Here is a 24482-nt window from a genome sequence, read left to right on the forward strand (position 1 = left end):
CCGGATAAACGCTTCCGAGGAACGCGTTTTTTTGATGCCCTATATCCCTGTGCCAAGGAGATGGTTATTAATTGGGTTCCCTCTCCTGAGGTGGATATATCTCTGTCTCAGCTGACCAAGTCTTCCCTGCTTCCTGTTAAAGGGAGAGCCAATCTTCAGGATCCTTTGGACAGAAGATCGGAGTCAGCGGCGAAATCCATCTATGAAGCCGCAGGTCATGGTTTCCAAGCGGCCTTGGGGGCCATGTGGGCCGGTGAGGCCTCTCTGCGGTGGTTGGATCAGCTGCGTGCGGCGTGGCAGGATGGGACTTCGCGTTCAGAAATGGAAAAGCTTTTTCAGCGAATGGAAGAAGCTATGTGTTATGGCAGAGATGCAGTACTGGACACTGCTTCAATTCTATCCAGGGCTCAGGCTTCGGCAGTCACGATTAGAAGAGCTCTGTGGCTTAAACAGTGGACCGGAGATGCGGTATCTAAACAGGGATTGCTTAGTCTGGCATATAAGGGCGGTCAGCTCTTTGGTTCAGATCTTTCGGAACTAATTGCCAAAGCTAAAGCTAAGAATGTTACTCTGCCTGGGAAAAAGGCAGTGGCATCCACAGCCAGCAGGACAGGGCCCGGCAGAGGTCTTCGGTCCTTTCGGGCCAGGGGATGATTCAGTCAGCCTTCTTGGAGATTGGGTCGTCCCTCATCCTCCGGCAGATCCGCCCAGAAATCTCGTACTCCCTGGAAGCAACGGTCCCGTCAGGACAGACGGGAGGTTGATAAAAAGTCAGCTAAGGCTGACTGACGCCAGGGATCCCCCCGAGGGCTCTCGGGTGGGAGGTCGTCTGCTACAATTCGGGTCGATCTGGGCATCCCACATAGCGGATACCTGGGTGACACGGGTTATGTCGGCAGGCTATTTCATAGAGTTTCATTCTCTACCTCCAGACAGGTTTCGTCTGACGGGCATTCCGTCCGTGCCAAGACTGGCTGCCGCACTGTTTCAGGAGGTCGACTCTCTCCTACAGCAGGGTGTGGTGGTTCAGGTTCCTCCGGAAGACCAGGGAAAGGGTTTTTATTCCAACCTTTTTGTGGTCCCCAAAAAGGACAAATTTCGTCCGGTGCTGGATCTCAGGGATTTGAATATTTACATCCAGACACGGAAGTTCCGCATGGAGTCTCTCCGATCGGTGATAGCGACCCTGTCGCAGTACGATTTCTTGGTGTCGATAGACGTCCGTGACGCCTATTTGCATATCCCTATCGGCAGGGCTCACCAGCGTTTCTTGCGTTTCGCTATAGGTCAAGCCCATTACCAGTTTGTGGCCCTACCCTTCGGGTTGGCCTCAGCTCCCAGGGTTTTTACAAAAATTCTGGCTCCGCTCATGGCGCTTCTTCGAAGACAGGGGGTTACGATCCTCCCCTACCTGGACGACCTGTTCATAGTGTCACCCACAGCAGAGGAGGCAATAACGGCTCGCGATCTCTCCCTTCAGTACCTGATGGACTTCGGGTGGCTGATCATTTGGAAGAAATCGTCATTGGAGCCAGCACAGTCCATTCTTTTCCTGGGGATGCAGTTCGATACAGTTCGGGCAGTTGTGTGCCTGCCTCCTGTCAAACAGACGAACCTTCGTCTTCTGGTCCAGGCTATGAGGTCGGCGCTGTCAATGTCCCTTCGGGAATGCATGCGCCTTCTGGGTCAAATGGTGGCAACTATGGAAGCAGTACCGTTTGCACAATTTCATTCCCGGGATCTCCAAAACCTTATTCTGACCCATTGGGATCGATCGCTAACTTCTCTGGATCGCTCGGTCATTATCTCCCGCAGGGTGCGAGAGTCTCTTGGATGGTGGTTACGTCCGGAGACTCTATCCGTGGGGAAATCCTTCCTTCCCCCGAGATGGTCGGTGGTGACAACCGATGCCAGCCGGACAGGCTGGGGGGGAGTTTGGAACGACCTCTGGATTCAGGGGGTCTGGTCGCCAAAGGAGTCGTCTCTCCTGCTCAACATTTTGGAGTTGAGAGCAATATTTCTCTGCCTCCATCATTGGACGGTCTTATTAAGCGGTCTACCGGTCCGGATCCAGTCGGACAACGCTACGGCTGTCGCGTACATCAACCACCAAGGCGGGACGAGGAGTTCCAGTCTCATGTCGGAGGTCTCTCGGATCCTGGTCTGGGCAGAGTCCAAAGTTCCAGCAATTTCTGCAATTCACATTCCAGGGGTGTTGAATATCTTGGCGGACTTCCTCAGTCGCGAGCAAGTGGACCCTGGGGAATGGAGTCTCCATCCAGAAGTGTTTTCTCTGCTGTGTTCCCGTTGGGGGACTCCTCAGGTGGACTTGATGGCATCCAGGCTGAACGCCAGGGTTCCGACGTTCATGTCCAGGTACAGGGACCCGGAGGCGGTGGCGGTGGATGCTTTAGTGGCCCCGTGGGGTCAGTTCAAGCTGATCTATGCGTTTCCGCCGATATCCTTACTGCCTCTGGTGATCCGACGGATCAAACTCGAAGGGGTATCAATAATTCTGATAGCACCAGACTGGCCGCGGAGGACATGGTATTCGACGCTGGTGTCTCTTCAGGCGGCACCTCCGTTTCCGCTGCCCCTTCGCCCGGACTTGCTCACTCAGGGGCCCATTCGTCATCCGGACCTGAGGTCCCTTCGTTTGACGGCGTGGCTCTTGAGACCGAGATCTTGACCCGTCGCGGTTTTTCGCCCGAGGTCATTGCTACCTTGAGGGCGGCCCGGAGTTCAGCTACGTCCAGGATTTATCACAGAACTTGGGAGTCTTTCTATTCATGGTGTTCTGGATCCTCAAGAAACCCGAGGGTTTTTTCCATCCCCAACTTCTTGGCCTTTCTGCAATCTAGTCTGGCCAGGGGTTTGGCAGTAAGTACGGTGCGGGGACAGGCTTCTGCTCTTTCCGCACTTTTTAGGAAGGCTATTGCCTCTCGCAGGGATGTTCGTTCTTTTTTTCGCGGAGTCGCACGTCAGTTTCCGCCACGGAGGGCAGTTGTGGCTCCATGGCGGCTTAATCTAGTCCTGGAAGCCCTTCAGCATAGGCCTTTTGAGCCTATGGATTCTGCTAAACTTTTACTACTTTCTTGGAAGGTGGCCTTCTTGGTGGCAGTCACCTCTTTGAGAAGGGTATCGGATTTGGCAGCACTTTCTTGCTTACCTCCTTTTCTGGAATTTTTTCCGGATCGCGTGGTGCTTTGTACTCGAAGATTTTTTGCCTAAGGTAGTGTCACAATTCCACATTAATCAGGACATTGTGTTGCCTTCGCTTTGTCCAGGACCTAAGAATCCAAGGGAGCGGGCCTTGCACTCGTTGGACTTAGTGCGGGCATTGAAGTTCTATCTTACGATCACTCAAGGTTTTCGGAAGTCGGACTCTCTTTTTGTAATTCCGGCAGGTCGTCGGCGTGGTCAACGTGCTTCCAAAGACACGATAGCTCGGTGGATCCGTTCAGCTATCCTGGAAGCGTACCGGCTCAAGGGCGAGCCTTGTCCGGTTAAAGTTAAAGCTCATTCCACGAGAGCCATTGGCTCATCGTGGGCTTTTCGTCAGGGAGCCTCGGCAGCGCAGCTCTGCCGGGCAGCCACCTGGCGCTCCGTTCACACCTTTACTAAGTTTTATAAGGTGGACGTAAGTGCTTCAGCCGATGCGGCCCTGGGACGCAGGGTCCTGCAGGCGGCGGTAATTTAAGTTATCCCTTTATTTAGTTTTCCATTATTTAGCGCGGTTTGCGCTCTTGCCTAAGTTTTGGGGTATGGAAGCTTCTGCCTCTATTTCCCACCCTTAAGTAGGTACTGCTTTAGGACGTCTCACGAAGTAGAGAATCTGTGTCTCCCTTCCTTCCCTTCTGCTGCTGAAAGACGGATTTTGGTAAGAACTTACCTGTAAAATCCTTTTCAGCGAAGGAAGGAAGGGAGACACAGCACCCTCCCAGGGCAGAAGTGTGTTGTTGTGTTTCTAGATGCAGCGCGTCTCCTTCCTGATGTCGATCTTCTGGACTGGGTTTAGCGCTCTACGGCTCTCCTTCCAGTTTCGCCAGCTCTACACAGTTGTCAGGTCCAATGGGGTATGCCTAGGACTGTGTGTGTTTCTATTACATAACCGGTTTTCTCTCATTTCTGAAATTTCAGAAGGGGATATGTTGTTCTGCTGGTTGGTCTGCTCTTCCTTAGCTTGTGTACGGACTGATGAACATGGGAGTAGGAGGAGCCTATATACTGGAGGGACCGGTCGTCATTTTCCAATCTGAGGTGACTATCCTATGGGGCTCCGCCTACCCACGAAGTAGAGAATCTGTGTCTCCCTTCCTTCCTTCGCTGAAAAGGATTTTACAGGTAAGTTCTTACCAAAATCCGTCTTTTTCCTGAGTACACAGATACCACTTACAGTATGTGGTTGAAAACTACTTTTGAGGCACAGTGCAAAGCTCAGAACGGAAGAAGCGCCATATTTGAGTATAGATTTTACTGGACTGTTTTGAGGGTGCTATGTCACATTGTCAGTGCCCATGAAATGCCAGAATAGCAGAAGTCCCCCATAAGAGACCCCATTTTACAAACTACACCTCTCAATGAATTCATCTAGGGGTGCAGTGATCTTATTGACACCACAGGTGGATCACAGAATTTTTTTATGCTATTGGTCAGTGAACAAAAAAATAATAAAATTTTTACCACCAAAAAATAGTTTGAGCCCCAGATTTTACATTTTCACACTCGGAAATGGGTAAAAATGGCACCAAAATGTGTCCCCCAGTTCCTGCTTAATGTAGAAATACCCCATATGTGGCTGTACAGTACTGCATAGCCACACAGTGAGACTTGGGAGGGACAGAGTGCCATTTGCCTCCTGAAGCTCAGATTTTCCTAGACTAGTTTGCAGACTCCATATACAGAGCCCCAACGGCTAGAAGAGCTGAAATTGGATCACATTTATTCGGTGATCTACGCTATCCACTTGTTTCCATCTAAATCTACGAGTGACATGATTCAGATGAAACCCCCGAGGGATCCATTCACTATAATGAGGCAGCAGACTTACTCTGGACTGTTTGGCCTCTGTTCAGCAGTGTCCTTTTTTTCAGAGGTGCACAAAACTGTGGCCGATGGCACTTTTATGCATGCCTATAAAGGCGGACACCTCCAGATCACAGGCCAAACGGCATCCACAGTGCCTCCATCTGCCTCATTACAGAAAATCTTCCGTCGGGGTTCCGTCTGAATCACTTATTTCAGAAATTGACACTTATCCAGTGCAGAGCGCAGGATAAATGTGAGACGAGCCTTACTGCGATGTTTGGGAGTCAGAATGAACAAATGAACAGCAAGTGAAGAATTTGTTTTATTTTATTTTTTTACGACGTTCCTGGTGTGGTATAAGTGATTAGACAACTTTATTCATCGGGTGCGATTACAGCGAAACCAGATTTATATCAGGTTTTTATGTTTGGCTGCTGTCATACACTATTATTATTGGTACCATTTTCGGGCACATTTTTTGTTTTCTTTCTATTCTGATTTTTGGGAGGCAAAATGAACAAAACCCAACAATTAAGGATTTTATTTTTTTTGTCATTCCGCATGTGGGAAAATTGAGGCAGATTTATTCTTCGGGTCAGTATGATTACAGCGATACCACATTCGTGTCATTTTTGTTATGTTTTGGTGCTTTTACACGATAAAAGCTTTTATAGAAAAAAATATTATTTTTACATCGCCTTATTCTGAGAGCTATAACTTTTTAATATTTTCCGCTGATGGAGTTGTATGGCAGCTTTTTTGCGGGACAAGCTGACGCTTTCAGATAGACAATTTTTATTTACATTCGTTTTTTTTAATCACGCTTTATTCTACTTTTTGTTTGGCAGTATGATGATAAAGCATCGTTTTTTGCCCCTTTTTTTATTTATCTTTTTTATGGTTTTCACTAAAGGTGTTAACTGGTGGAACAGTTTTATGTCAGGTCATTCCGGACGCGGCGCAACCAAATATGTGTACTTTTTTTGTTTATTTTTTTATAAAAATATTTATGGGTACAATATATTTTTAATTTTTTATTCTTTTGTGATTTTTTTTTTGGCTCAAACTTTTTTTTGTTCACTTTTTTACTTTCTCACATTATGGGACTTAAGCTTTTTGCAGTCTTATTGCTTGCACAGCATAGGATGCAGGAGCATTCCTATGCTTTACAAAAGGTCAGTGCAGCACTGACACACAAATTTGCTACACCATGCTCTGAGCATGGAGTAACAAGTTTGTTAGCTCTGGTGACCTGGATGTAAGCCATAATCATCAACATTAACAGAAATAAACACTTGAAATAGATCACTTTGTTTGTAATGACTTTATATAATATATGAGTTTCACTTTTTGTATTGAAGAACTGAAATCAATTACATTTTTAAGGATATTCTAATTTTATGAGTAACACCTGTGTCTTCCGATTGGAATCAAGAAGATGGAGAGCTCTTAGTTATTATTATGTATGAATGTCACAGTAACATTCATACATGGAAACTGGGTCAGTTGTGAATTAAAATGCTGAAAATAACATTACTACCATAATTTAAAGAAAAAGCAACAAAATGGAAAATATAACAAAATTAAAAATATTGAATTAAAATATTTCTATTTCATATGATAACCTTGTATATAAAAGGACTTGTGTATAGAAGGACTAAAATGGGAACACCTAGTGGTGAAGAAAAAAATAAATAAAGATTTTGAACTGTGCAGTAAAGCAAACTACTGGCTTCATCTTCATCCATACATACACTGGATGCCACCACAGTTATCATGTGATGACTAACCTGGTCAGGTTGACTATTTGGGAGAGTGTAGTCACCTCTGTGATCCACATCATTAGGCACTATGTCATATACTGCATGTAGACTTTTTTAAAAGGAGCTTTTTAATGGATTCATGCTGCCCAAACCATGAACAGCATGAATCAGAGTCTGACTTTACAATTGCAGCCAGGTATGTTTTTCACTGAAAAGCCTTGTAGTTTCAGACAAAAACTTAGTTTAAAGATACGGACAAGGGCCAAAGCTAGAAATCAGACGTGTCTGACTTCGCTCTCGAGCCCCGCTCTTCATCATTTACAGGTTTTTCTCGATGAACACACATAGACCTGTGTAAGGTATCTAGTTCACAAGCGCTGTATAGAGACCATAGGGGAAGAAGGGATGGAGGAAGCTGCAGATGGATAAGCCGATCTTGTGTGGAAATCTGCAGAAAAGGTTATTTAAAATACAGGCACAAATCGATTGCGCTAATCTGAATAGTACTGGGGGGGAGGGGATTTGATAATGACCTAAGGTAGCAATCCAATACGGAAAAAAGTGCATAAATATTTTACTACAAATAAAGGGGAGTGGGGAAGAAAACAATGAACAGAGTGTATGACAACACTATACATAAAACAATGATGGTACATAAAATGATTGTGCATAGATCTAAAATCAGTGACTGAGAATGAATAAATTACAGTCTTGGGTAAAATGAATCTGGTTTTCTCCATATCCACCATTCTTTTTCAAAGCTTAGGTCATTATCAAAGCCCCTCCCCCTAGTACTATTCAGATTAGCTCTATAGATTTATGCCTATATTATAGTAGAGGCCTGTCAATCATCTACAGCGTTACGGGGACAAACCTTCCAGGGGCGATGCCAATCTAGTCACATCTCCTTATGGTTCCCAGCTAGATCTTTATGAAACCTCAAAACATTTAAGAAAAAAACCATACCTGGTTGTGATTCATGCTGTCCATAGTTTGGGCAGCATGAATCAACTAAAAGGTTTCTTTTAACAAAGTCTAGATGCAGTGCATGATGTATATCTGCTTAACGATGAGAATCACAAAGGCAGCATGAATCAAGTGACTGATTTATTCTCTTTAACCCTGCTGTTCTGAATGCGTTTACTATACACTTGTACTGATTCGGGTCAATATGATCCGACCTATAAACATGTTGATTTTAGCTACTGTTTTTTATTTGAATACCTATTTCATTATTAAACTGTATGTGAACATGATCAAATGAAAAATGAAATTAAAAATTATTTTTTATTTTTTTTTCAGAAAAAGGTTACATGGACTGTTTGCAATTATGTTCGCTTTATGGCATTCTGCATACAAATAACAAACATGCTTTAGATTTCTATTACTATAACATGAAATGTAACTAAATATAACTTTGTGTTAACAAATTTTATAAAACAACAAATGAAAAATAATGAAAACTTCAGCGTTTGTGACGTTGCAGCATCGCAATCGCAGGGTGCATCTGTGTGTGTGTGATGGGGCCCTAAAACAGACCCTGTTCAAATCTGTACTCAATGCTCATCCATGCAATCAATATATCACATCAGTGAGAATACACCCCCTCCTAGACAAACATTCAGTCTACTCTAGCCTTAGGCTATGTGCCCACGATGCAGAAATGCTCAGGATTTTTTCCTGAGCGTTTCTGCATCTCCCTGGCAGAAAAAACGCATGCGGATTGTACATGAGTTTTTCCTGCAAGGGACATGCGGATGTGAAGCGTTCTTCACATGCATTTCCGCATGCGGGTTGACAAGCGCTTTCCAAGCGATTTTAGCATCACTTGGAAAGTGCTTGTCAACATGGTCACACTATATAAATCCATGCAAACGGCATGGATTTATATACTGTGACCTTTAAAGAATGGTAAAAAATAAAAAAAATCTATACTTACCTTCTGATGGCCCCCGAAGTCTTGCTTCGCTCCGTCCTGGCTTGCCGGCAGTTTGCGGTACACTGAAGGACCTGCCGTCACATGACTATGACGTCAGCGCAGGTCCTTCAGTCCACCGCGAGCTGCCAGCAAGTGAAGACCAGCGCACCGCTGGCCATCAGAAGGTAAATATAATATTTATTTTTAATTTTATTCTTTTTTTCACAGGTACTTTGGTACCCGGGTCCGGAGTAGAGTCTCCTGTCCTCCACACCCGGGTACCATCCGCACATTGAAACGTTTGGATTCCGCATGTACAGATGCAGTGATGCGGAATCCAAGCGTTCCAATGCAAGTCAATGGCGGCGAAAATGCAGCGCTTCCGCAAAATAATTGGTAATGCTGCTTTTTTTTCCGCAATGATAACCCGCAGCGGAAATTTCCGCAACATGTGCACAGCACATGCGGATTATCATTGGGGAACATGGCAGGCCTTCTACCATGCATTTTTAAGCGTTTCTGCTGTGTTTTTGTCGCTGTGGAAACGCTTAAAAAATGCATCGTGGGCTCACAGCCTAAGGGTACCTTTAGATGGGCACACATTAGCTTACATCATGACACAGTAATCAAAAAATGGCTTTACAATATGCAATCTAAAGAACAGAATTGAATAATTTGAGAGGAAAAGCATAGCTTATATATGCTACATACCTGTAAAGATGTGTATATACAGCTCAGTGTCCTCTCTCACAGAATTGAAAGAGAAATGACTGGATGAGTACTTGCTCACTGATAAGAACAGTGAAACCTCCACCCTTTTGAATAATGATATGAAGTACACAGGAAAACAAATACATTTTGCAGGCAGAAATAATTAGTGACCTGTTGAACAGTATAAAATGTTACCGGGTCATATTGACCCGAACAATACAAGTGTAGCAAAAAGTAAACAAAAAAAACAACACTCATAATAAGAACCCCTCAAATGAGGAAAAGTCAATTAATCACAAGTTTCAGATCCGCATAATAAATAATCTGCAGGGTCTCAAATTTCATTTCGGGTCATATGGACCCAAACAGAACTGCAGGGTTAATCTAAGTCAGGAATAAAGTTCTTTTATATTGAGGTGATCATCTACATCATTATGCCCATAAGTGAATAAATCCACCAATTCCCTTTTTGTGTAAAAACAAACAAAAAAAAGAGATTTCAATTTTAGACCGAATCTCCCCACAATAATAAAAAGCGAAGTGAGTATCTTTGATTAACACGCAGCAATGGCATGATATGAAGGGTTGGGATATTTAAATCCACGTACTAATTTTATGATTAAATCTTGTTATAGGTCACTTTTTCACAGTACACAAATGTTGTCATATTTGGCGTACCACATATGGTAAGTAATTTCCTTTTAATTAAGTTTGGTTTTGTATATAAAAAAGAAAACTGTACACACTTCTCATTGTCTATCTACAGTGCTGCTTGAAAGTTTGAGATCATTTCATATTTTTTATAGATTTCTGCATAAATTTGATCTAGAACTACACCTAGCGCTCATGTGGCATAATGTCCCTTGAGTCCTGGGCGAATTGGCACCAACATCGCTGGAAAGGAGCAGGGGAATATAGAATTTATCAAGGGGTTGTCTGAGTAGTAGACAACCCCTTTAAGACTTTATAAGCAGCTACAGCTAGAGAAAACTTATTATATGGCAGATATGATAATGGGAGTATACTCGGGACTACAGAACAGGAGGAGGACTTGGTTACAAGTAAGCTGAGCAGCAGTACTCAATGTCAAGCAGCAGCAGCAAAATAAAACAAGATGTTAGGATATATAAAAAGAGACATAAAATCCCACGATCCCAATGTACAGTGGTGGCCAAAAGTATTGGCATCCCTGCAATTCTGTCAGATAATAATCAGTTTCTTCCTGAAAATGATTGCAATCACAAATTCTTTGGTATTATGTTCATTTAATTTGCTTGCAAGGAAAAAACACAAAAGAGAATGAATAGAAAATCAAATCATTGATCATTTCACACAAAACTCCAAAAATGGGCCAGACAAAAGTATTGGCACCCTCAAACTAATACTTGGTTGCACAACCTTTAGCCATAATAACTGCGAACAACCGCTTCCGGTAACCATCAATGAGTTTCTTAAAATGCTCTGCTGGAATTGTAGACCCTTCTTCTTTGGCAAACTGCTCCAGGTCCCTGATATTTGAAGGGTGCCTTCTCCAAACTGCCATTTTGAGATCTCTCCACAGGTGTTCTATGGGATTCAGGTCTGGACTCATTGCTGGCCACCTTAGAAGTGTCCAGTGCTTTCTCTCAAACCATTTTATAGTGCTTTTGGAAGAGTGTTTTGGGTCATTGTCCTGCTGTAAGACCCATGACCTCTGAGGGAGACCCAGCTTTCTCACACTGGGCCCTACATTATGCTGCAAAATTTGTTGGTAGTTTTCAAACTTCATATGCCATGCACACGGTCAAGCAGTCCAGTGCCAGAGGCAGCAAAGCAACCCCAAAACATCAGGGAACCTCCACCATGTTTGACTGTAGGGACCGTATTCTTTTCTTTGAATGCCTTTTTTTTTTTTCTGTACACTCTATGTTGATGCTTTTTCCCAAAAAGCTCTACTTTTGTCTCATCTGACCAGAGAACATTCTTCCAAAACGTTTTAGGCTTTCTCAGGTAAGTTTTGGCAAACTCCAGCCTGGCTTTTTTATGTCTCGGGGTAAGTAGTGGGGTCTTCCTGGGTATCCTACCATACAGTCCCTTTTCATTCAGACGCCGACGGATAGTGCGGGTTGACACTGTTGTACCCTCGGACTGCAGGGCAGCTTGAACTTGTTTGGATGTTAGTCGAGGTTCTTTATTCACCATCCGCACAATCTTGCATTGAAATCTCTCGTCAATTTTTCTTTTCCGTCCACATCTAGGGAGGTTAGCCACAGTGCCATGGGCTTTCAACTTCTTGATGACACTGCGCACGGAAGACACAGGAACATTCAGGTCTTTGGAGATCGACTTGTAGCCTTGAGATTGCTCATTCTTCCTCACAATTTGGTTTCTCAAGTCCTCAGACAGTTCTTTGGTCTTCTTTCTTTTCTCCATGCTCAATGTGGTACACACAAGGACACAGGACAGAGGTTGAGTCAACTTTAATCCATGTTAACTGGCTGCAAGTGTAATTTAGTTATTGCCAACACCTGTTAGGTGCCACAGGTAAGTTACAGGTGCTGTTAATTACACAAATTAGAGAAGCATCACATGATTTTTCAAAGGGTGCCAATACTTTTGTCCACCCCCTTTTTTAGGTTTGGTGTGGAATTGTATCCAATTTGGCTTTAGGACAATTCTTTTTTTGTGTTTTTTCATTGAAGACAAATTAAATGAAGATAATAATACCAAAGAATTTGTGATTGCAATCATTTTCAGGAAGAAACTGAGTATTATCTGACAGAATTGCAGGGGTGCCAATACTTTTGGCCACCACTGTATTGTTACCTCTTTATAAATCACTGGTGAGGCCACATCTGGAATATGGGATCCAGTTTTGGGCCCCATATTTTAAAAAAAATATTCAGAGTCAGTTCAAAGGCGGGTAACTAGATTACTACGAGGGATTGAAGGTGTCTCATATGATGAGGTTGAAAAAGTTGAGCTTGTTTTGCTTAGAAAAATGACACCTTAGAGGAGATCTCATTTACATGTATAAATATATGTGTGGTCAGTTCAAAGGACTAGCACATGACTTATTCCTTCCAAAGACCATACTAAGGACCAGGGGGAACTCATTACAGGTGGAAGAAAAGCGATTACAGCACCTAGACCGGAAAGGGTTCATTACATAGTAACATAGTTTTTAAGGTTGAAGGAAGACTAAGTCCATCTAGTTCAACCCATAGCCTAACTTGTTGATCCAGAGGAAGGCAAAAAAAAAAAACCATGTGGCAAACACTAAGCTCCACATTGGGGAAACAAATTCCTTCCTGACTCCACATACGGCAATCAGACTAGTTCCCTGGATCAACGCCCTATCAAGGAATCTAGTATTTATAACCTGTAATATTATACTTTTCAAGAAAGGCATCTATGCCCTTCTTAAATTTTAACAGTGAATCACTCATTACAACATTATGCGGCAGAGATTTCCATAGTCTCACTGCTCTTACAGTAAAGAATCCCCGTCTGTGATTATGTTTAAACCTTCTTTCCTCCAGACGTAGAAGATGCCCCCTTGTCCCAGTCTCGCCTCAGAGTAAAAAGATCAGTAGAAAGGTCTTTGTACTGTCCCCTCATATACTTGTACATAGTAATAAGATCACCCCTAAGCCTTCTTTTTTCCACAGTAAATAACCCCAAGTGTAATAACCTGTCTTGGTATTGCAGACCCCCCAGTCCTCTAATAACCTTGGTCGCTCTTCTCTGCACCCGCTCTAGTTCAGCTATGTCTTTCTTATATACCAGAGACCAGAACTGTACACAGTATTCTAAGTGTGGTCGCACTAATGACTTGTATAGAGGTAAAATTTATGTTGTCCTCATGAGCATCTATGCCTCTTTTAATGCATCCCATTATTTTATTTGCCTTTGCAGCAGCAGCCGCCTGACACTGGCCACTAAACGTGAGCTTGTCGTCCACCAATACACCCAGGTCTTTTTCAGTTACAGTTTTGCCCAGTGTTTTACAATTAAGCATATAATTATACATTTTATTTCCTCTGCCCAAGTGCATTACCTTACATTTATCCCCATTAAAGCTCATTTACCATTTATCAGCCCAAGCTTCTAGTTTACATAGATCCTCCTGTAATATAAAATTGTCCTCCTCTGTATTGATTACCCTGCAGAGTTTAGTGTCCTCTGCAAATATTGAAATATTACTCTGTATACCCCCTACAAGGTCATTAATAAATGTTAAAAAGAAGGGGGCCCAATACTGACCCCTGTGGTACCCCACTGTTAACTGAGACCCAGTCTGAGTGTTTTCCATTAATAACCACCCTTTGTTTCCGATCACTGAGCCAATTCTTAACCCACATACATATATTTTCCCCTATCCCCATTGTTCTCATTTTATGTATCAACCTTTTGTGTGGAACCGTATCAAAAGCTTTTGAAAAGTCCATATACACAACATCCACTGCATTTCCTTGGTCCAGTCCAGAACTTGCCTCCTCATAAAAACTGATCAGATTAGTTTGACAGGAACGGTCCCTCGTAAACCCATGTTGATATTGGGTCATGAGGTTATTCTTCTTCAGATACTCTAGTATAGCATCTCTTAGGAAACCCTCCAGGATTTTACCGACAGTAGAGGTTAAGCTTACGGGCCTATAATTTCCAAGTTCAGTTTTTGTCCCCTTTTTGAATATTGGCACCACATTTGCTATACGCCAGTCTTGTGGTACAGACCCTGTTATTATGGAATCTTTAAAGATTAAAAATAATGGTCTATCTATGACGTTACTTAATTCCTGCAGTACTCGCGGGTGTATCCCATCCGGGCCCGGGGATTTGTCAACTTTAGTGATTTTTAGACGCCGCCGTACTTCCTGCTGGGTTAAGCAAGTGACATTTACTGGAGAATTTTTGTTATCACTAATTATGTTTTCTGTCATGCAATTTTCTTGTGTAAATACGGTTGAAAAAAAATCATTTAGCATATTGGCTTTTTCCTAATCCTCATCCACCATTTCACCCAGACTATTTTTAAGGGGGCCAACACTATCATTTTTTAGTTTTTTACTATTTATGTAGTTAAAGAATATTTTGGGGTTATTTTTACTTTCTCTGGCAATGATTCTCTCTGCCTCAATCTTTGCTGCCTTGATTTGGTTTTTACATAATTTATTTAATTTTCTATATTTATTTAATGCCTCATCACTACCTACTTGCTTTAGTTCTCTAAATGCTTTCTTTTTGTCACTTATTGCGCCCCTTACAGCTCTATTTAGCCATAGTGGTTTCCTCCTATTTCTAGCATGTTTATTCCCATAGGGTATATATTGTACACAGGTCCTATTCAGGATGTTAATAAATGTCTCCCATTTGCTTTGTGTAGTTTTATGTCTCAGGATATCGTCCCAGTTTATTGCACTAAGATCATCTCTTAACCGTTGGAAATTTGCCTTCCTGAAGTTTAGTGTCCTTGTAACCCCTCTACTACACATCTTATTAAAGGTTACATGAAAACGTATTATTTTGTGATCACTATTACCCAAGTGACCCCCAACTCGTATATTTGATATGCGGTCTGGCCTATTGGTTAATATTAGGTCTAGCAGTGCCCCCCTTCTTGTTGGGTCCTGAACCAGTTGTGAAAGGTAATTGTCTCTCATAGTAGTCAAAAACCTATTTCCTTTGCTTGAACTACATGTTTCTGTCCCCCAGTGTATTTCAGGGTAGTTGAAGTCCCCCATAACAATGACTTCTCCTTGAGTCGCTGCTTCATCTATTTGCTTTACGAGGATATTCTCCGCTACTTCCATTATTTTTGGAGACTTATAACAAACTCCTATCAGTATTTTATTATTTTTCCCCCCTCCCCTTATCTCCACCCACAGGGACTCTACATTTTCATTAGATTCACATATATCCTCCCGCAAGACAGGTTTTAAGGATGATTTTACATATAAACACCCCCCCCCCCCCTCGCTTGTTTGTACGGTCATTTCTGAACAGACTATAGCCCTGTAAATTAACTGCCCAGTCATGGCTCTCGCCCAGCCACGTCTCAGATATCCCTACCATAGTCCAAATAGTAGGACTGTGGGATGCCCTACCACAAGAGATAGTGATAACAGACACTACAACAGCATTTAAAAAAGGGCTGGATGATTTTCTCGATACAAGTAACACTGTGGGCTACAGTTAAATTAGACAAAATATTACACCTATAATGGGATATTTAATACGGTAATAGTAATTACATAACTAGTATCATAATTCGGTTTGATCCACGGTTCTAGTACTGATTGCCTTTTCTCGGGGTCAAGAAGGAATTTTTCCCCATGATGCAAATTGGTTGAAAGTGGCTTGGGATCCACTATAGCGACACTGACAGCAACTATTAGCGGATCACTGACTTCAAAACCCCATTGGACATTTTATGGACCATTTCAGGATCATTTTGGGACAAAAACTGAGTTTCTAGGTGATATACAACCAAAGATATTCACCATGTAAGGATCGTAGGGGTAACCGCCGCAGGCTCGCGACATCATCTGCGCTGTCACACAGAAATTTACCTCAACGTACATCTTAGCAAAGAAAGAAATACCAGAGAACTACAATAAAGCTGTGAACTGAACCGGTATTCCAAGCGCGCTCACGCTCCCGCTGTCTGATGTGCTGACATCTTGCAGGTATACAGTGCCTGACAGGAGACCGCTGTTCTGTCAACGACGTGGCCAACAAGATCTACAACCTGCACATCTGGGGGCATAATAGCCAGCTCCAGGACACATCGACACAGGTCGGACATGTATCCCCGACTTGTACGGAGGCTTACAGTTTGACAGATTGTCCCCCTTCAATTGATCACTATACTTCAGTAAAACTCTCCTGATGGAGATGTAACAAGACAACAGAACTTTGCAGCTGCCCTCTCGACACCGCAGTAAACTTTAATAAACAAGACTATTTATTTACATATTCCTAAATTACATTGATAGGTCCATTTTAATACCAATCCGGAGTGTTTCGGTCTTACACAGACAAAGATATTTCCACTAAATGCCGGCGGGGTAGGGGATTGCGGCATGAGATAGCGGCATAGCTGAACAGCTTCTGAGAGCCAGCGTATGGTCCCAAACACGCATACTCTCGGTGAACTACAAGTGTCAGCGGGCACCGGAGGTTTCCTATCACGGTGAAGATAACATTGATTGGCTGGTTGCCCGCTTTAATAGTAGGTACTTTCCCCTACTGTCTCCTACAGCGGAGGCCATAGATACGGCTTCCCTGAAAATCTGCTGTCCCCTTGGTAGGAGACCCCTAAGCTTGTGCGACACTCTGCCAGACCCACCATCTTAAGCAGCAGCAAGCATTCAACACATTAAATCTAGTCTAGTGAGCAATACGAATAAACTGTAACAGTGGTTTCAACACTGATTTCATAAAAAATTTATAGACTCTGGTGAAGTATAGATGCAATCAGATTGAGTTTTATTGTATTATACATAACTTTATTGATCTCGTCTGCCTCTATTCCTCTCTGCTGTCACCGCTAAAGTTATTTCACATCAGGACACGGCAAGATAGCGATCCGGAACGAGAGGGAGCAACTTTGTTGAATTAATTCTGCCTGGCAGTGAATGATTCCAGGAACACCTTTTAGGGAACCACAAGTGCCAACAGACACCGGAAGATTCCTGCCACTGAGGAGACAGCGCTGATCAGATATCTGCAGCCGGACGGCGTTGTCAGACTGGCACAACTGATCGGCGACATATAGGATCCAACTGACTGTAAAAATCTAAAGATAAGTAAATCTTTACATAGACTGATCTTTACAGGTTCCATTCATCCTGTTCAACCCGGCTTTTGCCGACAACGGATCTGTGTTGTCAAGCAGACTTGTGCTCCCACTGTCAAGGCCGCTATACCCTGACAACAGACCACGCTTAGGAGAACACTGCTTCCCATTCAACGGTGAAACCCATGATTCATTTATATGATAAATTGGAGACTTAGACACTGGCTAACAGACTCATAGACTCAATCTGGTCTCTCATTGGTGTTCAGCAGAAACACTTCAACTCTGTCTTCGATCTCCTATCTGGTTATTACATTACTCAGATAGAATCCATCACAGGAATTGTGACAGTTATAATATGAAATATGATCCCTCTCCTGTATTTAAGGAACTTTTGCAATAGAGTACTTTATTACAAAAATATTTCCATTTACTCCGTTTATCTCCACTTCTCTCTATCACCGATAATTGATTGCTTTTTAAAACTTGCCTACCCTCTCATGAGTTAAAAGCATTTTCTTATCAGGTGAGCTTTATTGAAAAGTGGCAAACAGTCTACCCGACGAGACTGCTTCCGGGGTGCACATTCATTAAATCTAGCAAAATTGTAATTTTCAACAATTTAGCCAGCTTAACATAGCCTTATATTCCCGAACCTGAAAGAGATTTCACAATTTATCAGCTCTTTGTCAGCTGATTAAATCTTTATATATTGGGAAATCCGTATATTAAAATAGTGGGAGATCCATTTAGAGGGTTACTTACTTCCCTCTGTATAACTCAGCCGGCTTTAGTTTCTATTTATTAATAAATTCGGGAATGCAAAGTTGTGTTGCTGAGGTAACAAAAATCTTTCTATAAAATGAACAAAGGCGGGCTAAGCTCAAAACCTCCATCTCCTCCATGAGTATTTCATCCAAATCTCAAAAAGGGAAACACTCTCATCATCATACCCTATGCAATCCCCTAGACGATTTCCCTAATACTATTAGCCTATTCAAATCCAGGTCTCCCCTTAAAGAGGATGACTCCTTAATTGAAACCACCAAACCAGTATCATCCCCTTCATACTCCAATACTGTCAAAAAAGATGGTTTAACAAAACCCCTTTTAGTCAACTCTTCTACTACTTCTTTAAACAAGGAGAAAATAGATAAAATCACTAAATTAGACCCACACTCTAAATTACCAACTAACAATACCTTAACAGAAGGCATGGACATATCTGAATCTTCTAAAAGAAAAGAACCAGGAAACGGGCCAAAAATATATTTCATCCCAAGGCGTCTCTGAAGATGAAAATAACGACTCATCCCCAAACTTTAGCCCTGTAAAACATCGTTCAAAAAGGGACACAATTCTCTGAATCCACTTTTTCAATACTAAAGAGAGGATTCAGAATTTTATTAAAGAGAAAATATGCCCAGAACCATATAAACATCTAAAAATTTTTGCTGACTTAACAAAAGAAACAATAGACACCCGCAAATCCTTCAGAGAAGTCACTTCTACCCTAAGAAACTCGGAAATAGCCTACAGATGGGGTTTCCCAACAAAACATTATAAAGGAAAAAACATTATCCTATACTCTCCTGAAGAAGGATTAAATTTTACCTCATGCATCAAAAATTCTTCCTACCAAAACTATTACCCTCCCCCTTCCTCTACGGCTATACATAGTAAGATAGTTTTTAAGGTTGAAGGAAGATTAAGTCCATCTAGTTCAACCCATAGCCTTGTTGATCCAGAGGAAGGCAAAAAAAAACATGTGGCAAACAATAAGCTCCACATTGGGGAAACAAATTCCTTCCTGACTCCACATACGGCAATCAGACTAGTTCCCTGGATCAACGCCCTATCAAGGAATCTAGTATATATAACCTGTAATATTATACCAGAAGGAAGATTAGAACCGAGTATAAGGTTGCTATGTGTATATATATCATAAATATCTGCATAATCTCCATACTACAACCTACTCTTAGGACCATATATCTCAGGCCATTTCATATACAGAACAATATATACCGAGGTGCCGAAGCAAGCAATACTACAAATGTATGGCCAATATACTGGAAAAATAGAAAATCACTTTATTGAGAAAAACTTATTTAAAAAGATCATTAAAGTCATACGGGACTTCGGTGGCACAACATATGTCAAAAAGAAATTACACATAGATAATTAAAACATAATTAAGAACAGACACCAGGTGTCGCCACAGGGTGCAACTATCACATCCATCATTATATTCAATTGCATTTATATCGCACAAGGGAACACTGTGAGAATTGTATGGATATTCATATACATGGGGGCTGGAAGGAGGTATCATAACAAGATATACATGGCCACAAATAGAGCCTCACTTATGGTCCTAAACCTAAAATCCACCCGCCATAGATGTAAATAACTCAAAGAACACATATCAAAAAAAGAGAAAACATGATTCACCTTGTGTACACATAGAAGCTGCCCGCTGTGTGGCTCCCCGACGCGCGTTTCGGTGCTCCTGCCTTTGTTTTTTTTATGTGCAGCATGATGGGGATTGGGGGGACCATGCATACCAAAATAAGGATGAGGGGGCATACATAACAGTATAAAGTTGAGGGGGCCATACATACCAGGATAAGGCTGAGGGGGGCATAATACCAGGACAGGGATGAGGGGTGCCATGCATACCAGGACAGGGATGAGGGGTGCCATGCATACCAGGACAGGGATGAGGGGTGCCATGCATACCAGGACAGGGATGAGGGGTGCCATGCATACCAGGACAGGGATGAGGGGTGCCATGCATACCAGGACAGGGATGAGGGGTGCCATGCATACCAGGATAAGGATGAGGAGTGCCATGCATACCAGGATAAGGATGAGGAGTGCCATGCATACCAGGATGGGGATGGGAGCCACGTATAAAAGGAAGTGGGGGGGCATATATACCAGGATCGGGGATATTGTCTGAGTTGGGGGACATTACCCCTATACCAGTGTCAGCAGAAGACCCCCTCCCCCTTAAAAGTGCATCGTGAACACATTTTTTGCTTACATTTTTTTTTCTATTTTCCTCCTCTAAAACCTAGGTGCGTCTTATGGTCTGGTGCTTCTTATAGTCTGAAAAATACGGTATTTATGGTAATTTATAAGCCCTCCCTGTCTCCAAGACTATAAGAGCGGTAGCACATCCCTCTGGCCCGCCCTTTTATCCTGTTACTGGTACCTCCTTCTCTGCCTCTCAGATCTCGCTCCTGAGGACTGCAGTGAAGCGGCGCATGTGCGGGATCTGAGAGGCAGAGAAGGAGGTAATAAAAGGGCGGGTCAGAGGAGTGAAAGAGGCATGTTTTTCTGGGCACAGCACCGCTCTTTCTCTTTTTTTTTTTTTTTTTTTTCCCATACCCCGGGAGTCCCGGACGCGTGCAGCTTGCTTCACTTACACCTTCCCGGTGAGGCGACCCCTCACTTTGTCACTGCAGTCCTCAGGAGTGAGATCAGAGAGGCAGAGAAGAAGATACCAGTAATAGGATACAAGGGCGGGCCAGAGGGATGCCCTACCGCTCTGATAGTCTTGGAGACGGGGAGAGCTGGGCAGGCAGAAAAAGCTGACCAATCCAAGCAGGATTTGTATACAACAACCAGCCAATCGCTAGTAAGGTTCATCACTTTAAAATTACCATATTTAAATCAAAACTGATTTTATTTTATTTTTTATTTTTACCGTATGTGCGTTAGAAGAGGGGTAGTCTTATACGGTGAGTATATCCCAAACTCTATATTTTAACTGGAAAAGTTGGGGGTCGTCTTATATACCCAGTCGTCTTATACGCCGGAAAATACGGTAACTCATCAAATATCCAATCTACTATAATTACCCTAGATGCTGAAAAAGCTTTTGGTAGGTTAAATTGGGACTTTTTAAAATCTACTTTACTGAAATTTGGCTTTAATGAAATATGTTTATCTTTTATCATGGCATTATACTCCAACCCCAGCACTAAAATTTAAACTAATAATTATCTATCCAGCCCCTTCTTAATCTCCAACGGTACTAGACAAGGTTGTCCTCTCTCCCCCCTCTTATTCATATTAGCAATGGAACCCCTGGCCCAAAAAATTAGAGACAATCAAAACATTTTAGGTATACAAACCCCTTCCTGACATTTTAAAATTAGCCTTTTTGCAGACTATCTTTTATTGACCCTTACCGCCCCCCTAAATTCCATAAAAGAACTCCTAAATCTATTAAAATCCTAATTTGTATCATATTTTAAAGTAAAGGAAGAAAAATAAAAAATCCTCCATTTCAATTTAAATAACGAACTAATTTACAAAATCAAAGACATTTCATCCATAGGTTGGGCAAATAAAGTATTTACATATCTTGGCATATCCATAACTAGAAACATCAACTCTTTACTCTCCTCAAATCTAAACTCCTTGACTAAAATTATCAAAGATTGCCACACCTTTGAAGATAAAGATCTCTCCCGGTTAGGTAAATCTCTTACTGCTAAAATTTTCATTCTCCCCATGATTTTATATACCTTCAGAAGCCTTCCATTAAAAATTTCTATTTCTTATTTAACAAACCTCGAATCTATAATCACCTCCTTTATTTAGAATTATAAAAAGGCCAGGGTAGCTTCTAAAACCCTCTATAACAGCAAAAACTAAACCATGATAATCCTCCAACATGGTTAAACTTAGAATCCAATTTAAATAACAACAAACACTCCAACGACCTCTTAATCACCTATTCAAAAAAATTACAAAAACTCCTAACCACCTAATTTTTCACGCTACATTATACGCATGGAAAAAATTAGGCAAACTAAAAAAAGTACAGCTAAAATCAACATCCTCAAAAACCTTAGTTTGAATATAACCACAAATTTGTTTATCATCTTAATTTAATTGTTGTAATATTACATTTTTAATGTTTATGAATCTCTTTTCAAATTTGAGTTCTCTCTGACTATACTCCTTCCCTTCTTCCTATTTACTCCTATTCCTTTACCCAAAATTTTGTCTATCCCTCTTCCCTGATCTTCCCCTTAATTTGTTATAATTAGCTAATAAACTCTTCCTTCCCCTTTCCCTTAGCCTGCCCTTATGCCCTCCCATTCCCTTTCCTTTTAATTTGTTATAAAATTGCTAATAAAAATTATTGAAAAAGAAAGTGTCTTGGGGTTTTTGCCTTTTTCTGGATCAACAGATTTAGGTACAGAGATTTTAGTAATGCCACCATTAGAATCAGACGAGTAATACGAAAAATAAAACTAATTAAAAAAAATTATAAACGGGTTCATTTGTATTTGTAATAGTGCAGCAATAATAAAAATGGTAATAATACATTTGTGAGGCCTAGTCCCAGTAAGTTAGTAAGTTAGTGTAGTGTTAGTGTGGGAGTACGGTTGGGGGAGAAAGGTTGAACTTGATGGATCTAGGTCTTTATTCAACCTACGTTACTTTGTTACAAAAATAGGGGCTAGTACAAAAGAAAAATGGTTCAAAGATAAACATTGTATCTTTTATTGAGTTTTTGACGTTGCAGAGTTTCTGCACCATTTCTGCACTTATTTAAATTAGGTTACGGCTGTGTGCCCACTATGCGTTTTTTTAAGCTTTTTCGCAGCGGCAATTCCGCTGCAGAAACGCTTAAAAAACGCTTGGTAGAAGGTCTGCAATGTTCCCCAATGATAATCTGCATGTGTTGTGCACATGCTGCGGAAATTTTCGCTGCGGATTATCATTGCGGAAAAATCCACAGCACTACCAATTACTTTACGTAAGCGTGGTATTTTTGCCGCCATTGACTTGGATTGAATCGCTTAATATCCGCATGACTACATGTGCACATGCGGATATTAAGCGATTCAATGTGCAGATGGTACCCGGGTCTGGAGAAGAGTAGACTCTCATCCAGACCCGGGTACCATAGTACCTGTAAAAAAAAAAAAAAAAAAAAAAAAAAAAAAAAGAATTTAAAATAAAAAAAAACAACAACATTATACTCACCTTCTGATGGCCCCCGGTCTCCTTAGTGATGCGTCCTGGCTCACCGGTGGCTCGCGATGTCCTTTTAGACCCTTTCATGACGCTATTTAGTCATGTGACTGGTCACGCGAACGCTGACGTCGATTGAATTGAATAGGAGGCGGATGTGCAGTACCCCGCGGCGGCCACTACAGATGGACGGCCAAGCTCTGCAGGTAAGCACTTCTGGCCGCCGGCAACGATCACAGCTGATCGGCGGGGGTGCTGGCTGCGGGACCCCGGGCAATCATACATTGATGCCCTATCCCATGGCATAGGGCATAGTGGACAACTCCTTTAATTCAAGATAATCTTGCAATGTAAATTAGAGAGGCAGGCAGGTGATCTGTTTCTGATAACGCATTGTCAGATGAAAACTATTTTTAACATCTGTTTGGATATTCTGTGTTAGTGGATTAACAAAACTTTACCGTCTCAGATGGCAGGTCTCATAAATACTTACATTCATCAAAATGTATACGATGCTGAAGCATCGTAACTTAAAATTTATTCTTTTTGTCATTCCTGATTTGTTGCTCCTGAATATTTATGAATATATTGACAACTAGGGGTTAATTTTCTCCCTGCCAATGAGATTTGTCCCTACGCATCTAGCACTGATTGGACACCCCTCCAACTGGCAAAACATACTTGTCAATTTATTCATACACTAGCTGTACCCGGCCACGCGTTGCTGTGGCTCAGTTTGGATAAATGGAAAACAAAGAAAAGAGAACGCGCACGTCTCCAAGATATTTAAGTTCACAATGCTTGTGGGTATACTATATTTTGTTGTTCCATTGTCTGTGTAAATATAGAGATTTTCTGGTTTGCCGACTCTAGAACACGCAACATATAATTGTCCATGTGAGAAGCAATCCGTGTCTAGATTAAACCGCACAATTCGAAAGATTGGCCCTGAGCTTTGTTGATGGTGATTGCAAACGACAATCGAGTTGGGAATTGCAATCTCTTGAATTGAAATGGCATATCCGTTGGAATCATAGGAATGTGAGGAATGAGGAAATCTTCACCTACACAAAATAATTAAATCAATATGAAAAGAAATCAAATCTATGACAATTCAATTTAACAATGCAATCGGAAACATTGAAATGGAATCGTAAAATTGGAAATTTGTCAATCGTAAATGGATCCGAAATCGGAAAAATTGAAATGGAATGGTAAAATATTTAGTGTAGCGTGTGTTGCTTTTTATATATATATATATATATATATATATATATAT

General features: G+C 41.8%; 1 protein-coding gene across 8 annotated transcripts in view; it reads left to right on the forward strand.

Annotated features, from left to right (window-relative positions):
- The window catches only part of ATPSCKMT (ATP synthase c subunit lysine N-methyltransferase), a 182619-nt gene that overhangs the window by 87920 nt on the left and 70217 nt on the right, over positions 1-24482 (forward strand). For 7 of the 8 annotated variants that reach the window (XM_073678369.1, XM_073678361.1, XM_073678364.1 and 4 more), the window contains one exon: positions 10056-10106. The exons of the other annotated variant lie outside the window; for it this stretch is intronic. In XM_073678369.1, the coding sequence (XP_073534470.1) occupies positions 10056-10106 (51 nt within the window). The remainder of the gene's footprint in view (positions 1-10055; positions 10107-24482) is intronic. 8 annotated transcript variants of the gene reach the window in all.

This window comes from Phyllobates terribilis, unplaced genomic scaffold (genome assembly GCF_046119375.1).
Source record: "Phyllobates terribilis strain yellow unplaced genomic scaffold, ASM4611937v1 Scaffold_4__5_contigs__length_816908805, whole genome shotgun sequence".
Lineage (NCBI taxonomy): Eukaryota > Metazoa > Chordata > Amphibia > Anura > Dendrobatidae > Phyllobates > Phyllobates terribilis.